This window comes from Maylandia zebra, linkage group LG17 (assembly GCF_041146795.1).
Source record: "Maylandia zebra isolate NMK-2024a linkage group LG17, Mzebra_GT3a, whole genome shotgun sequence".
Taxonomy (NCBI): domain Eukaryota; kingdom Metazoa; phylum Chordata; class Actinopteri; order Cichliformes; family Cichlidae; genus Maylandia; species Maylandia zebra.
In genome coordinates, this window is record NC_135183.1 from 28,079,370 (window position 1) to 28,096,087 (window position 16,718).

The following is a 16,718-nucleotide window of genomic DNA, read 5'->3' on the forward strand; positions in this document are numbered from 1 at the left end:
TGTTATCATTAACTTAACTTGAAGCCCTGTGACTGACCTTAACCCTGCAAGTTTTTGTGTGTCTGTGGGTCTAATGGTTTTTCCCTCTGTGTACTGCTGAACAGCGAGCGCGCATGTCCCCCCACATCATTCTCACGGCCCTCGTTATATACATTTCATCAGCTTCTATAATCCCCTCCAGGGTCAGCTCTGTTTGGGATTTTACACGGCTGTCTCAGCTAGAATCATTAGCTATGTGGTAGGTAGGTCACACCTAAACACTGAGAGACGGTCGTTATGGTCACTCAAAATTGCGGCTCTTTCTTATTCTGTGGAGAAAAATGACTTCCCTGATCACAAACCATGTCATTATGTGAAAACCGCAACACCCGCAGAGGATAAATGAGTCATTACCGGATGATATTAATGGCTCTCGTTGGATTGGTTGTTAATGCTGACCTCCCATGGGGAAAATAGGTGGACAGATTTGTAAACATTTAAATGACTTGAATGAATTTTGAGATAATGCTGAGTTCTCTAGTTCAATAAAGAAAATGCACTGGAAATGTGGGATAACTCGAGAGTATTATTTTCCCATTAATGTCTACAATAGCTGGACAGCAAATCCGAAATGACATCAGGCACTTCTATGAAATCGTAAATCCACACTCTGAATGCTTTGTTCGGTGAATCAAATGCAACAACTTGGACCATGTTACACAGCCATTCTACCACGGATAGTGATACAGCCATCAGGCATTTTTTAGGGGGCAGCTGTTACATTTGTTCTGCCGCTGTAAACTGTGGTTTGGGGAAATGCATCACTATGGGAGCTCTGAATGCTTTAGTAATGTCCTAATCAAGGCCTCTCCGTGCTGTACTCTGTCTCTGCTCTCACCGCCTCATTTTCAAGGGTAAACATTTTCACAGCAGGCAAATACCTCATCATTGCATTTTGTGTGATGTTGTGCTGCCAGAGCACACTCTTTCCACTGCACGAGGGAGTGAAGGTGAAGTATTGCCTACGTGGTTGTGCGAAACCCAAAAAGTCGCTAGTGAGTTAGATCCCAGCGGAACCACTATGATTTAAAAAGACTGCGCAATTCCTGATAATCCTAAAAAACCCAGCAGCACCGCACTCGAGACTCATCCAGCTATGAAATTAGGATCAGATACAATGCAGCCAGGGCCTTTCCAAACAGAAACACACACACACATACAAATAAAGCACACTAACACCATTGTGCTTACAAAGTCAGCAGCATAGAGTGCGTTCAGCAAACTTGCGACATGTGAGCTAACACATCGCGTCAGATAACGAGAACTCAAACAATACACTCCCACATAAATATGCACACAAACGCGCACTCTGAGGCACATAGATAAACATGCTCCCAAAATTAAACTGTACATCGCAGAAGCAAATAAGCTCATTGTCCTTGTGCCCCCGACACGCTGTGTACACTATCGTGTGACTGAACATCTGCTGTACAGTGTGTTTAGATGTAGGTGTCATTGTGGGACAGCCTATAGAGAGTACAGCGTGCCAGAGGTGAAATGGAACACGAGTGCTGCACCACGACTTTTATCTGAGCTAATTTAATACCTCTTCGTGCTAGTGTTTCTTTAACGGCTGCTGGTCCCTGAAATTATTTCTGTCTTATATTGTTATTAGGATGTTAAAAAAAACAAAAAAGGGAAATTTGAAGACAGAGCAGACATGTCATTTCCGTGACAAAAAGCAAACATTACACGGAACAGCTCTAATCATGACGCTGTTATAAATGTGGACTTACCCCTAGGTCTTTCCCTGCCCACTTGCATTCATCCCTCTTAGAGGGGGTGGCGGGCCACGCAATCTGTGCAAATGAACAAAAAAAAAAGAAGAAGAAAAGCAAAGTCATATCATGCTGGAGGTTGAGAAGAACATTTAAAAGTCATTTCATGAAACACTAAACTGGAAGGCAGTGAGTCGATAGAGTGAATCAGAGGAAAGAAGCAAGCCTCGTGTAATTCCAGGACATGATTAAGAAAGATATTTCCTGGATTACCCAGTTCTTTATTTCGCTCCATATCTTTGGCAATTCCATCAGAAACATATGTGCACATATAATAAATATAAGGATTGTAGAACAGCGCAAGATTGACTGCAAAGGGAAGTAAAGAAGAGTTTCATTGACAGACATGAAAATGAAAAAAATAAAAAAATCTGATGTTTTATTGAAATTGACTAATATACGTTTTATTGCCCTCTCTGACATTTGCTGTGTCAATACAGGCATTTTATACAGTCTAAACAGGGGTTCTGGTTTAAATTACAGCGTGTCTACGCTTGAAATCCTCGCCATAAGGTTGTACTTTTCACTTCAAATATGAAAAGAAACCAGGGTTTTGCTACTTTGCTTTGGAAGAGATAGGTCTCATTGTCATCCATCTGTGGCCTCTGGTGTCACATGAATTAAACACACATGGGGCATATGAAGTGTATGAGCATGCATGTGTGAGCTGTAATAAGTACGGGAAAGATTATACTTAATTATACCGCAAAAATGGGTGCGACAGAGCTGAACTTTTTGCTCCTGGCCACACAGATGTCTGCAGACAATGGAAATGTATGCATATCTCCATGTCCAAATGTATGCACGTACACATATCCACACTGTTATGTGCTTACAATAGACACACGCACTGCTCACTCTATTCCTAGATTTATCTCCTCTCTAGATCAGCTGACTGTTCCCCTCATGGGATTCTGCATTGCACATTTTTTAGGATAATTACATTAGATTTGCTTAATCACTGCTTTTTTGGCCTTTATCTCGTAATGATGCGAAGATTAGAACAAAAGAACGAAAAGGAAAGGCGGGGGAAAAAAATACACATCCGAGCCAAGGGCAAAAGATTTAAAAGACGCACTTTCCCCTTTCCGCATTGACTATGTATTTTTCAGCACTTTCATTCCCTTTTTCAGCTCTCTGCAGCCTGCAGGCAAGTCTGTGTCAGTCTTGTGTGTCTGTGATAGAAGCCCGAATCAGATAAAAGAGACTGTTAACCTAGTCCAGGTGGAGTAATGGAATTATGGACAGCCTCGTCTGGACCGAGACAGACAGTGGGAGGGATGAGGGGAGGGGAGAAAGTGATGGAGTAATGGACTCCAGAGGGAGCAGCAGGCAGGGAAAGATGGAAAGAGAGAGACGACTTTTAGACAAACCTGAAACGAGAGTTTTACCTGTTTGTTGTCCCTGTTGATATTAACGAGATCAAATGAGAAAATGTGGTCCTCAGCTCCAACCAGCAGTCTCCCTCGCTCCTCGTCCAATAGGAAACTGTCGTAGCTCGAGCTGTTTGCCAAGCCATTGAAGGTGATGAGGTTACTAGACTCTAACATCTCTGGAAGGAAAAAAGAAAAACACGGTGATTCTTAGATGCACAGAAAGGGTGAATAAAAGGCTATACGACAGAAGAAAAGCTTTTTTAAATGACAAAAACAAGTCTATATTTATCCAACGCACTTCCACCAAGTTTGGAGTAACCACAAAAGACTAGTGTAAAAAATGCATTTGCAACACACGGTATCTTTTGGATTAAATATTGCATGAAATCACAATTATTCATATCGGTACCAGTGAATGCTTTTTAATCAAAGCCAAGTTTCAATGGCAGGAAAAAAAAGAACAAACAAAGAGTTCTTCCCTATCTATGATAATGTTGTAGGATATTAAGGAGATTTCATGTTTCCTTAATTGTGTTTCCACACAAACACTTGCACGGACACTTGTCAGTCAAGTATAGCGTGAGACATTTTAAGTGAACACAGCATGTCCCAATCAGGGACGCGGTTCAGACTGCTCAGCCGTGTGATTGGCTGAATAATTCATATGGAGTAAAGGCCAGGGGAGACACTTTGTGTAAGCAAGTATGTGCGGAGGTGTCCATGTATCTTTAAACGGGTTACTATGTTACATAAACGAGTTTGCGGCTGCACGTATACTACAGCACATGTGTGCGAAGCTATCATGCATAAACTTATAATATGTGGTCAACCTGAATGAAAACCAAAGACCTGGCATATTGGCTGAAGTCTAGCCAGTCAGTTAAAGTTTAATCAGCAAAGACTCTGCAGGGTCAGCTATCACAAGAGCAACAGTATTATATTAACAAAGAACAGCACTCCCACCCTGGATTATCTAATCGTTTATGCTCGTGAACCTACTTGCCCGAAACAACCAAGAAAACCAATTTTTTCAATTATGCAAAGTCAAAAGGGAATTTCATAAAAAAAAAAAAAAAAAATCTACAGCATGACATGACCTGACATGGATATTAGATTAACTGCTTAGTACGTGAACTAAATTATAATAATATAATAATTATCACGAGAATAAGAAAGAAAATATGTATCAAAAGATTGTTGTTTGCAGTCCTAATTAAATATGAAAGAAAATCCTTTACTGTGTATAAAAACACTTTAGTACGGCCATTCATGTGATGTTTTTATTTATTACATATTTCTGTTGTGGAGAGAATACGTTGACCAAACCCATTAAATTATATTTAATTATCATTGTGAATAAAACTCTGTAACATCATTACATGGCAACAAAAATGAATATCCAATATGTCAACCATCATTTTCGCTTTTCACTGTATACTGCTCCAATAACTATCTATCTATCCATCTATCTGGAAACACGCACAAGAGTATACAGTCCAGTGGATTGTGATCTCCGTGCTCTCCCGACAAAGCTCTGATTGACGGGCTGCTATAGGAGCCATCTGTGCCCGCTCACAATGTGTAAGATCTTAGACATCTGTGTCCACATAAAAAGTGGATTGATGGAAAGGGGATACGGAGGAAGTGGTGTGTCAACCAGCTCTGTGGATCGAGGGCTAGCCGGGTGGATGAGGGCTGTGAGAAGGAGCGGTCATCACCTAATAAAGACGCTCGCAGCTCATCTGTGTCAGTTGGATTTCTGTTTGAGGCTACCTTTGAGGTTAAGGAACCTGGAGGGGAGTGGGAGTGAATTTGTGTGAAATTTTGTACTGTACCACACATGGGTTGAGCGCATGTGTGGGGGTTTCAGTGCGTGTAGGTATCTTTTCCTACGCGGGCCATTCCCTGCACACTGACATGCTGGCATTCACATTTGCACACACTCGGCTGCCACGGGAAAATAAATACACAGTGCTCAAGGAAGTCATGGTTTAACTTAAGAGCAATTTTCATAAACATTTTGTTATCATATGCTAACCAGTCGGGACCCACTTTTTTCAGTTTACCAATAAGACATGACATAGCAGGGTCAGGAAATGAGTTTGAGAAGGGAAGTCAGGAAATGCTGTTTCCAGCCGACAGGACGCCAGAAGAGGTCTTCTCGTGTTTTCGCTATGGCGTAACGGAAAAAGTGATGGACGTGGCAGAAAGCCAAGCTGGGCATAAAAAATGAGAATGAAATGGAAAAAAAAAAATAGAAGATGAAAAACAAAGGAAGAGAGGAAGACTGGACGATTTCAAAAACAGCAAAATAACAAACCAGAGGACACATTTCAGTTTCATCATCGTGTGAATATGAGTTGAGTTCGAATTGCGGTCCAGTTGTCAGTATCTGAGATCCTTCATGAAAAGTTTCCTCCAAATGGGCCAAAAAAAATCAAAAAAAAAAAAAAATCACCGCACACATATTTCAACACGTGGTAATCTCTGACAAAGACAAGGTGGCCTGTGCGCACAAAAACACACAGAGAGCCTTTATCTGGGGCCGGGATCTACTGCGGTTTGGAAAATCGGAGGAACTGGGGCGTAAGCACCTAAGGACCTCCAACCTAAACACAGACACACTCGTTTGGAAAAGGGAACAAGCAAAGATAGAGAGCACAAGGCACAGCTCATACAAAATATAGTAACCAAGCAAACGCTCACACAGTCAGCGGACATATAGAACGAACACACACACACACACACACACACACACACTCACACACACACACACACACACACACACACACACACACACACACACACACACACACACACACACACACACACAAAAGAAAAGCAGGTCTGACATGAATTCACGGCGCTCTAGTTTTTAAAATGCCTGCCACACCCTTGAACTTACATGCAGATATTGACCTAAATGTATACACCACATTAGTTCTCTCTGAACACAAACACACACACACTCACACACATGTATATACATATATATATACACACACATGCACATAGTCCAAGTTGTAATCCAATCAGAATTTGTGCTTATGCAGCACGAACTCGTGGAACAGTGAGCGCACTCAGCAGCTTCCACCTCCAGCGCTCTTCCCTTGCCCGGACCCCCGACACACACACACAGACACACACACAGAAACACACTCTTGCTCACGTATGTGTTCATACAAAGCCACATGCCCCCTCGTCTGCTTACACTAGCCATTGAACACGGAGACGTTTGAACACATACTGGTGCATGCTTATACATTTCACACATGCACACACACAACTCTGTGTCTGTTCCTCACTGTCTCTTGTTACACACATCCTCTGTCTGCTGTCTTTCTCTCGCAGTTTCCTTTTGCAAAAGGCACAACGGCCGATGCGGACGGCTTCAGACAAATATGCCAAAGGCACACCTACACACGCAGATGCAAATATGCAACCACACCGGAAATTCCGTGCCATCAGTGTATTCTTTTCCCTTTGACATTAACACAAGAGTGAATGGCCATATATGCTGATCTACATTATGACACGTGTAGGCTACTCGACAGCCGTTATACGTCTTTGTTTTCATATTCAATAACTGCAAACAAATATTCAAGGACGCAGCTTGAAACAGGCAAATACAAGCAATTCATTCAAATAAATTGCCATTTGCTCACCGTCATACTCCATTATGGAAAATAACCTGGCTCTTGTCTTAAAAAGCTAGAGGGGAAAAAAAAGCTACATTCAAAATTCAAGTGCAATTGTCTATGGAGTACTCTTCACTCCCCCATTCTCCAAACAGCCAGGCGTTTTAGACGCCTACATGCCACGCAATAGCAGAATAATGAAACCACATGAAAGAAAGGCGACGAGGCATTAAATTATGTTTATCTGAATGCGTGTATGTGAGGATGTGTGTGCTGTGCGAGTGACACGAAACATAAAAGCCCGACAGAGGAAAACACTTGACTGGGAATCAACAGATGGATAATATTCCACTAAAACAATGTCGCTCTTTTTTAAAGTCTTTTTTCCCCCCTTGTTCATACGTCCAAGTAAATGCTCGTTTTATTCGACCACGTCTTGTTTATATCCTCTTTTTTCTTGCACGGTGTGTGATTTAGACCTCATAGGTGCCGTTTCTGTGGATTCAACGAGTGTGTAAATCCATTCACATGCACGCGGGGGGAAAAAATGGCACGTGTTTATCAAGCTTAGCTTTGCAGAAGCAAAGGCGAACAGTACTATAATATCTCCAGCGGTTTGGTTTGGCATCTCAGCTCTTGAATGCTTTCCTTTCTCTCTGTGTGTGGTGCAGTGTACATTTTGCCTCTCTCGTGATGGCCTCGGCCACAAAACGCAGGTGTGAGGCAGAAAAAGAGGAGACAGCCGCCGCATGGAAATTTGCAGAGAGCTTTGCTTAACAAAGTGCTCAAACATTATCCTAAGCTCAAGGATATCCACACATGCCTTAAAAGTTCACCTCCCCTCTCGGTGTTCCTCCCTCCCTTTTCGCTCTCTTTCTAAGCACAGTAGCAGGTGTGGGTTGGTTTCCATGGCGACTGTCTGTATAACACAACCTGGACTGTTGGATTTCTCATTCAGGTGCAGCTGAGTGACAGCTCTGACAGGTAATGTGCTTCCTTACACACGGTGCCCCGAACTCTACAATTAAGAGGAACTCCCATGAGTGTTTTACTCTAGAAGAACGGAGCACGTGTGTGTGTGTATGTGTGGTTGTGTGTGAATGAAGCCCGTGTTGATGGACTATTTACTACAGCCACTCTAAATATGTCACAAATTTGCTTTTGAAGCCACAGTGATGGTGCTTTGCAGGAAGAATGAGCAAGTTTCCTTTGATTTCTACACAGTTTCAATAATAATTTTCTATTTTTTAACCAAAAGTGACTCACAGCCATAACTCATAGTCAAGTACCGTATCTTATGGGACATTTTAATACCATATTCTGTCCTGTGAATATGACTCAGTGCATGTGAAAACAGAATATGCATCAGAGGCCCTAATAAGGAAAACGTGACCACAACCCAAACCGCACCGAATCTATATGAATAGTTTAAGTATGTGTTGAATTTCACCACACAGCTCATTCATCTTTTTCAACCCAAATGCTAGACTTCCTTGTCACCGTATGCCATGCCTGTTTTCCCTCGAGAGAGAGAGGGAGAGAGAAAAAGACAGAGCGAGGAGGAATACAGCATACAAGAGGACGGTATACTAGAAAATCTGACGGGAGGAAAAAACAGAGAGACTGAGAGAAAGAGCAACAGACAGAAACCTCCTTCAAATCAAGGATAATGACAAAACAGAGGCAGAAACCCGTAAAAAGCTTGCGTACAACAAAAGCGGTCAAATATGGAACCGTTTCATTAGCGTGTGTCTCCTCCTGTCATTGGACGGCTGGACCACAGACCAGGGCTACGACCACAGACGGCTCGAGGCCTGGCCGTGCCTACCGCACTCACACACCACTAAATGTTCACGGTATAATGAGGCCTGCCCTGGTTCTTATTACTTTTAAGGAAAACACAGACACACAAGGGAATCTAAACACTGACTTTTGTACGTAAGCAGTCAGCCATCCAAACTTCTCGGAGTATGAACAAACTGGCAGAAATGGTCGTGTCTATCCAAGCACACGTACGCGTAGACTCAAAGAAAAAAAAGAAAAAAAAATCGCTCCTCTTGCAAAGCCACTGGTGCTATCACCAGGCAGTTTGATGGATGGACTTTGAGAGGAACCAGGCTGTGGTTATGGTGGTCATGTCTGGAGCCACTGCCTGTTAGTGCAGCCTGTCAGCTGTACAGTGTAGCTGAATGTCAGCTCTGCCATTTTATTACAAATTAATGAGGCAGGGCCAGGAATCTGAACGTGACAGCAAACACACTGATGCGACACAAATCCACGGGCGAGGATGCACATTTCAGCTCTGTGCAGCATTTTTTTTTTGGGGGGGAGGGGGGGGGGGGTGTTGTGCAAACAAATTAGGTTTCATGTCAAAAACAAAAAAAAAGAATTATTGCTGTGTGCACTTTGTTAAAGGCAGTTCCACTGGAAAATGATAATGACAGCAATTTAAACTGTCAAGACTAATATTGTCATAATGAAGCAATATGTTTTCAACCCCTCCTCATTATGTCTTATGCTGTTCCTGTTATTTATGACAGGAATAAAACAGCAAGTCTGAGGAAACGGGGAAAAAATGACCTCACATTAAATTGAGTCTTAAATTAAAGTGATTTTTAAGGCGCTGTTATTTCAAGTTGACCTCTGATTTTGACAGTATAACACTAAAATTGGTAGAGTCAGATTAAAATCGTTAACAGTGTCTATAATTTTTATAAATAGCCACTAATGCTTAGTAATATCAGCCTGTGCAAAAAATCATTACACACTCTACTTTCTCTTAACATTTTCTTGTTAGCCGCTCCCCTTTTATTCGTCTGTTGTCGGTCCCTCGGTCTGTCTTTCTGCAGAGATGTCCCCCTCATTTGTAACGCGACTCTGCTCAGATTGAACGGTGCACCCTTTCTCCATCTGACTGACAAGCCTTAGCAGGTGGCGGGACCCATTCATACCCACGGTTCAGCAATCTGCACCATGCTGTAACCTAAGCCTACATCCCAAACACAGATGCAAAGACACGGGATATTTTTCCCGCGTGCATGCCCGTACTGTGTTTATGCGCGCGCAGGCACAAAAAATGCACAGCGAACATACACAATTGCAGTGCGCACACATATTCATCTCCCGGCAAACACCAACTGCGCTGACGCTCCCTTCTATTGTGACATTTGAGTGCACATGCAGATTATTTTATTATGACAATTTAAAAAAGAAAATAGCTGATTAAAAATGGAAGCGATGGGAAGAAGACACATGCAACGGATGCTCATAGAAGTTGCAAATTACACAAAGGGTTCTACTGTCTTCCTCCTGCATTATATTCTTATATGCCACAGGATGAGATCAGCTGGTGCGGTATAAAAGCTCAGTGAAAACAGATTTGCTTTTTTTTCATGGATTTGATGAATGGATTTTTGTTTTTGTTTCCCAAGTGGAGCTGGGTATCTGTGGGGCAATGAGTGTCACATAAATACACACATATGCACAAATTCATTCTGCCATCTTTAAACTTGTGGACTCGGGGTGGTGGGAGCTCACCAAACTCTGTGGTCAGGTTTGTGAGTCAGGGGAAGGAAAAGTAATATATTCCGATGTAACACAGGGGCATAGTTGAAAACCAAACCAGTGCAAAACATTGGTTTATACTATTGGAATGTGGCTGTGTGGGAGAAAAGATGAGGGCAGTTCAGTGTGTGTGGGTGTGTGTGTGTCCAAAAAGAGTTGAAAAGAAGGATAGCCAAAAGATATGTATCAAGTGAGCTGCAATCAAAGAGACGGGAAAAGGAGACGAACATAAAAAAAAATATTATAAACACACACACAGAGCTTGCTTGAAGATTGTACTTAAGGTCTGCGGTGTTGTGGTTCCTCAACTGAAGCGACTGAGCCGCAGGAGAGGGAGGAGGGTTAGGGAGAAAAGGACGATGAAAAAGAGAGAAAGAGAGAGACGAAGGCAGGCATCTCCAAAGTTGCCGCGTTGTACGAACACCTTATAATTATCTACATCCGCTCTGTCAGCCCCAGCCCGCAAGAACGGACAGATACAGCAGAGAGAAGCTGAGAGCGAGACACCCAGATGCTCATTCACATATCAAAGAATAAATAGAAAAAACACACAGTGACGAACCCAACGCACATGCAAACACCCGCAAACATACAAACAGGCACATATTTTCACAGGCGAGCAGGCACGCCCACACACAAGCACACATGGACGCACAGACAGGCTTATTATGGGGGCTGAGTCCAGACTGACTGCGTCGAGTGCGGTTCCACACCAAGTGTCTATTTTGAAGGGTTGTGAGCCAACTCCAGATTCCCCGGCTCCTCATCAGCTCCACCCATCGAGCCAGCGTGGAGCGTCTGCGACGGCGCTGAGAGGTCATACCTAGGCTCCATAATCAAACACACTGAAAGTATTTATCAGGTTGTTTGATGGGACATTTTAAAGTTTTTAAGTCTCGCTTTTCATTTCATTATAAGACCGACACACTGGGTCTTGGTGGGAGTTTCACAGAAAGGCCCCTCATGCTGCATGCACCTCAGATGACCTTTAGGGGTCAGTCTTCCTCCTGATGGCACAGTAAGGGAGAGTGCTGTACATCGATTGTTCAGGAATGTGTGTGCAGGTATGCATTGATCCATGGGAGTGTACCCGTGTTTTCTCCTTGTAATTCGCATGCATGACGTATTGCAGTGGTGCAACAGGACTGTGGAGCAGTCGCAGTTCACTCTAAAGTGATGATTTCCACATGTGTTGCTCAAAAACTCAAGGTGGTAATGACTCACTTTGAGTAACAAGTCGGCCTTTTGCTTTAAAACATTACACACACAGCGTTAAATTCTTCTTCACGCAAGCAGAACTGTGATGAGATGGTATCAACACGTGCCACAAATTTAAGCAAGATCATTTGAACTTGGACTTGAGTTTCACCTTACGCCTTCCTTGCTTGTGTTACTACTTCAAGGCGACGTAAGTAAGCGCTATTTCAGTCTCAAGGAGACTAGAAAATCATTAACTCTTTTGATCAGCGTCCCGTCCCCGCAGAGCACGATCCCTTTTTTGCTGAACGTCTAACTGACCCCACAGGGAAATCATTTACTCCGCGCTTGCCCTGCCAGCCGTCCCATGAGAGGTCATTTTATCTACCTGTCTCCCATTTCTCAGTCGCTCTCCGTCACAAACTGCTCACTCTGCAATCTTCCGCCCGTCCTTTCCAGAAGAAGAAAATCGCTCCGTCTTGTGTGACTATCGGCCCCTGGAGGCGTGTCATCAGTGCTCATTTGAGAATGATTTCATGGGCCCCTGCTCACATGCTCTGTGTTTATATGACTGCCACAAATAACAAACCTTGCTAGTTCTTGTGGCCGTCCTATGCCTGGGAGTCTCTCCTTCACTCTCGGCTCTCGTGCTGGACTTTTTGCTCGGTGCTTGCCCGAGTGTCCTTCCCGGGAGCTTTCCTCCTTGCTGTTTATTTGACTTAATTACGAAGCTGGATTTGCATGGGGAGAAGGGATGAGCGACACCTCACTCGAAGCCCGGCCTCCCATCCTTTTGCGTCATCAACTGTACGCCTGCCAGCTCTTCCTTCATTAAACGCGAATCTCATCTCCTCCACCATTTCTACCAGCGTCCTCCCTTTCCTCCCTCCATCCGTCACAATGTGGGTGTGAACTGCGAATTGTCTCCTGACAGACATCAAGAGAGCCATCAAACACCTGTGGGCCCGAGACACAGGCGCAGATGCTGGCGAGCGGTGACACACAAAGAGAGCGGCGCACGATACGCTCTCATGCCTTTACACCCCACGCCCGCTCGCGCTGTGACATGCACAACGGCGCAAGCCAACAGCAGAATGCAATCACGCATAATTATAGAAACACTGATGCAACGGCACAATAAAAGAAACTTATCTGTGAGCTCATGCATATGCGCGCGGGCACATGCACATGCACACAACCAGGTGTCTAATTATATGGGGACACGCAAGACCTGACACATTTGCGCCACACACACACACACTCGCATGCAGAGACACCACTTACAGTCTAAGGGGAGGAAATCACAAGAGAGGGTGTTGAGTTCTCACACCAAGATGTGGCAAGAACATTCGCACACATACATAAACAACAAAGCTTTGATGCACTTTTAGCGCAACAAAGAAAAAAGAAAGAAATCCATAAAAGTACGTCTAGCGTGACAGGCTTCCCGAGCAGACCTGCTCTCACTCATCCATCACTCACACAGTCAGTCAATACAGACTTTGATGGTTGATGACATATCTCTTGTCTAGTGCTGTTGTCAGAAACATGTTCACTTGTCAGACTGAACAGTGAAGAGGATCACAAAAAGGGGGCAGGAGGGAACTATATTCACATTCTTTAAACAGATGGCTGGGTAAAGAAGGGATGACATCGTCTCATCATGCCTAGAGGCTTGGCTTCGTGTGAACTGAAGAGATGGAGCCCAGGGGATACATGACTTGCAGCAGGTGAGTTCAAGAATGATGCTTTCCAGATTTATTCAGCTCATGTGGAAAATGCATGTCATCACCCTTTGAATTCCCGTATGATGATGGCTTTATTTTTCTTTTTTAGAATTTTAAATACTATTTCACACAGATTTTATTTTGGATTCAAAACACATACAATCATACACATTTGGAAGTTGAAAGGGTGATAAATGAAAATATACTACTCCCAAATTACAACGTGCATGTCATACGGCAGGCCTCTAAACATAAGTTATAGTAAAGGTTTTGTCTAAAGATAGAGAATGAATTTGTGACAAACATCATATTCACCCTCCTCAAGCCCGAAATGTGATTTTCCCTCAACTTGGACTGAAATCATGTGAGGAGCAAAAGCTCTGGGTGACAGTCGCGTACTTTTCAACCGCACGCTCGTGTTTTCGGCTGCAACCCGACGGCAAATCAGCCTGTTCGTAAATTTTCAGAGGGCACGTCTTACGAGGGAAACGGGACGAAAATAAAGAATTGAGAGACCACACTCCCAGGCATATACTTTCGGTCATGTTTTAGGACAAAGAACCACAATAGCCTTCCCTCACTGACATTAAAAAGCAAAAGAAAAAAAAATGCCAAAAATGTTGCCAGTTATTTCTAGCTGCGATGAAAAGTCTGCTATTACAAAGAGCCTGATTTAGTGTAGGGTGTGAGAGAGGAGACGAGACACAGAAAGAGAGAGAGAGAAAGAGGGAGGAGGAGAGGAAGAACCGGCGCTCCGCAGTCTCCCCTCAAAATAACACACAAGGAGAGAGAATAACATGTTTGCTATATACGTCAAAAACTTACACGTGCACGATGTAAAACAAACAAAAAAAGGAAGATGAAAAAAAGGAGAAAACTAATAAATGTCTCTTTTACCATTAATGTATGCTCTAGTGCAAAAGGTGATTTAATACACACACACACACACACTCCAACTGTTGGATCCGTACAGGATACAGTAATGTGAAGTAGAGAAATCTACCTGGCCCCATAAAGAGGGGCTCTGTGTCACAACCAAAGCAGATCTCCTCCTTTTTTTCAGGAGTTTTTGGGACAGAAGCCATTAAAACAGAGGCTCTACTGCCCGTGCAGAGCACTTAACAGGGCTGTACAGTACTAGCACAAGGGGACAGCACAAGGGAAAATTGGTACAGGGGCCAATATATACATTTAACTTCAGGCAAGAGCCGTTCGCAGCATATGGAACCAATTTGACTATTTGTAAGTGGGATAGTGACAGACAGAACCGGCCAGAAAGAAGGGGTGAGTTAATGGGAGTGAGGAAGACAGTAGGTTAAGGAGAGAGTCAGATCATGTATGCTGACCAAGAGGGAGAAAGAGTGAATGAGACAGACACAGAGGCAGAAATAGATCCACAGAAATAGAGGAGGAAAAAGCCATACTCAACATGAGGAAGAATAGATGAAAAGCAAAGCATAAAAGAGAACCCATGGGCAAGAAAAATAAACTGGACAGGCTAGTGTTGGCTAAAAGCGCCAGCTACTACGGTGAGCCTATATAACCTGGAGCCAGGGGAGAATGGAGAATGGGCTTACCCTTGTATGACAGCTTTAGTCTGGGTACGTTGTGCTTTGGATTAACTCCTCTTCCCGGCTGCACCGCCCCACACAGCAGCACTACAATCCCAAGAAGGTATTCCATGGTGCTGGAGTGCTGCTGGCTGGCCTCCAGACCAGGGGGGCACTCACAGCCCGACCAGTGCCCTGAGAAGAGTGCCTTCCACTGGGGTACACCAAGCTTGGAGAGTCCCTACACTCAAGCCCTGAAAGTAGAGATTCCAGGGAGAGGGGTGAAAAATCCTGGTTGCGCTCCCCAGCTCAGAGTGCAGACTGTGGAGGGGGACTTCTGTAGTGTGAAGTCGGTAGTGGTGGTGGGGTGCTGCTCACATGGCTCCCCGTGTGGAGGTCCAGGCAAGATAGTCCCCCGGGGTGATCTGTCCTCCCCCAGGTGAAGGCGCAGCAGCGCTTCAGCTTGGTGCGATTTAGAGGAGAGGTAGATGCTGTGCAAAGGTAAATCAGAACACTTATCCACAACAGTAAGGCTATCCTGTCCTAGAGATTAAAAAAAAAATAGATATCTCTTTCTGCCTTCTTCTCTTTGAGCAGACACTCACAGCAACCCTCTAATCCTTGTGTGCAGCTCCAGCAGACTGCGAGAGAGAGAGAGAGAGAAAGAGAGAGAGAGCTACACCATCCACAGAAGGGGAGGGGAGGGGAGGGGAAGGAGAGCGGTGAGAAAGAGAGCGACAGGGAGAGAGAGGAGAGAGAGAGAGAGGAGGGCGCTATGACTTGAAAGAAATGATGAAGCCAGTGTAGTGGATAGAACTATTGTGAATGGTTAGGTTTTTATAGTTTCCAGTCATCCCTCCCCATTTCCTGTTTTTTTCCTTTTGTTTTATCATTCGTCATCAGTTCCTCTCTAATGCTATTCTAACGACTTATTTTAAAACTCATACGCTTTCAGTTTTTCACCCAGTCTTTCTCTCTGGCCACGTACAGTAACTCACAGCTTGATCTCAGGTTGTAACGATTAACAAGGAGAGTAAATACTTGCACACAAAACAGCTTGACTTTAATTTAAAAACTCCAAATAAATACAACTGACAGAGCCGACATTTTTTTAAATGAATACAATAATTTACTTATTAATTAAAAATTTTTTTTTAAAAGAATACTTTACATAAAGGTCTTAGACATGAAATACATTATTGTCTACGTGTTTATGTTCTCGGTTGAAATCTGGAAATTGTAATTATAATAATAATTTAAAAAGTTAATCATTGGCTCAATTTTTAAGTGAAACAGTGAAAAAAGGCACCTTTTATTAAATTATTGTTTACGTAATGTGTGATTTATTTATTTTTTTTTTTAGGCTGACAGACATCATACACATGTTTATGATTTTTTGCGATCTTCTAACACATTTTATATCTTTTATTGCAGCTGTTTCAGGGTGCCGTCAGGATGTGTGATTATACGCCCAATAAAAATCCCCAAAACACACCGTTTTCCTGTTCTTTTTTTGGTTAGCACTGTTTCCTCGCAGCAAGGAGGTCCTGGGTTCAAATCCACCGGTCGACTGGGGACTGTCTTGGTGGAGTTTGCATGTTCTTCACCCCACGGCTGTGTGGATTTTCTCCGGGTACTCCAGCCTCCTCCACAGTCCAAAGCCATGGATGGGGTTGGCGATTCTAAATTGGCCGCAGGTGTAAATGTTAGCCCTTTGACCTGTCCAGGCTGTATCCTGCTTCTTAGCCTACGGTAGCACTTATGCAACCCTGAAATGGACAAGCAGAATAAGAACAAGCAGAACCTAACCAATAATATGGGTGGAATTAAATACATAAAAGGAGAAAGT

The 16,718-nt window shown here is 43.4% G+C and overlaps 1 protein-coding gene across 2 annotated transcripts in view; it reads right to left on the minus strand.

Moving 5' to 3' along the window:
* The window catches only part of sema3aa (sema domain, immunoglobulin domain (Ig), short basic domain, secreted, (semaphorin) 3Aa), a 35,918-nt gene extending 20,240 nt beyond the window's left edge, over positions 1-15,678 (minus strand). Inside the window, exons 1-4 of one of the 2 annotated variants that reach the window (XM_004548288.5) lie at positions 15,475-15,678; positions 14,897-15,360; positions 3,209-3,369; positions 1,776-1,838 (exon numbers count right to left, since the gene is read on the minus strand). In XM_004548288.5, the coding sequence (XP_004548345.1) occupies positions 1,776-1,838; positions 3,209-3,369; positions 14,897-15,002 (330 nt within the window). In that variant the 5' untranslated portion in view covers positions 15,003-15,360; positions 15,475-15,678. Of the gene's footprint in view, positions 1-1,775; positions 1,839-3,208; positions 3,370-12,181; positions 12,201-14,896; positions 15,361-15,474 lie in introns of those variants that run through there. The other variant, XM_076876271.1, reaches the window with a different exon arrangement.
* Between the last annotated feature and the right edge of the window lie 1,040 nt (positions 15,679-16,718).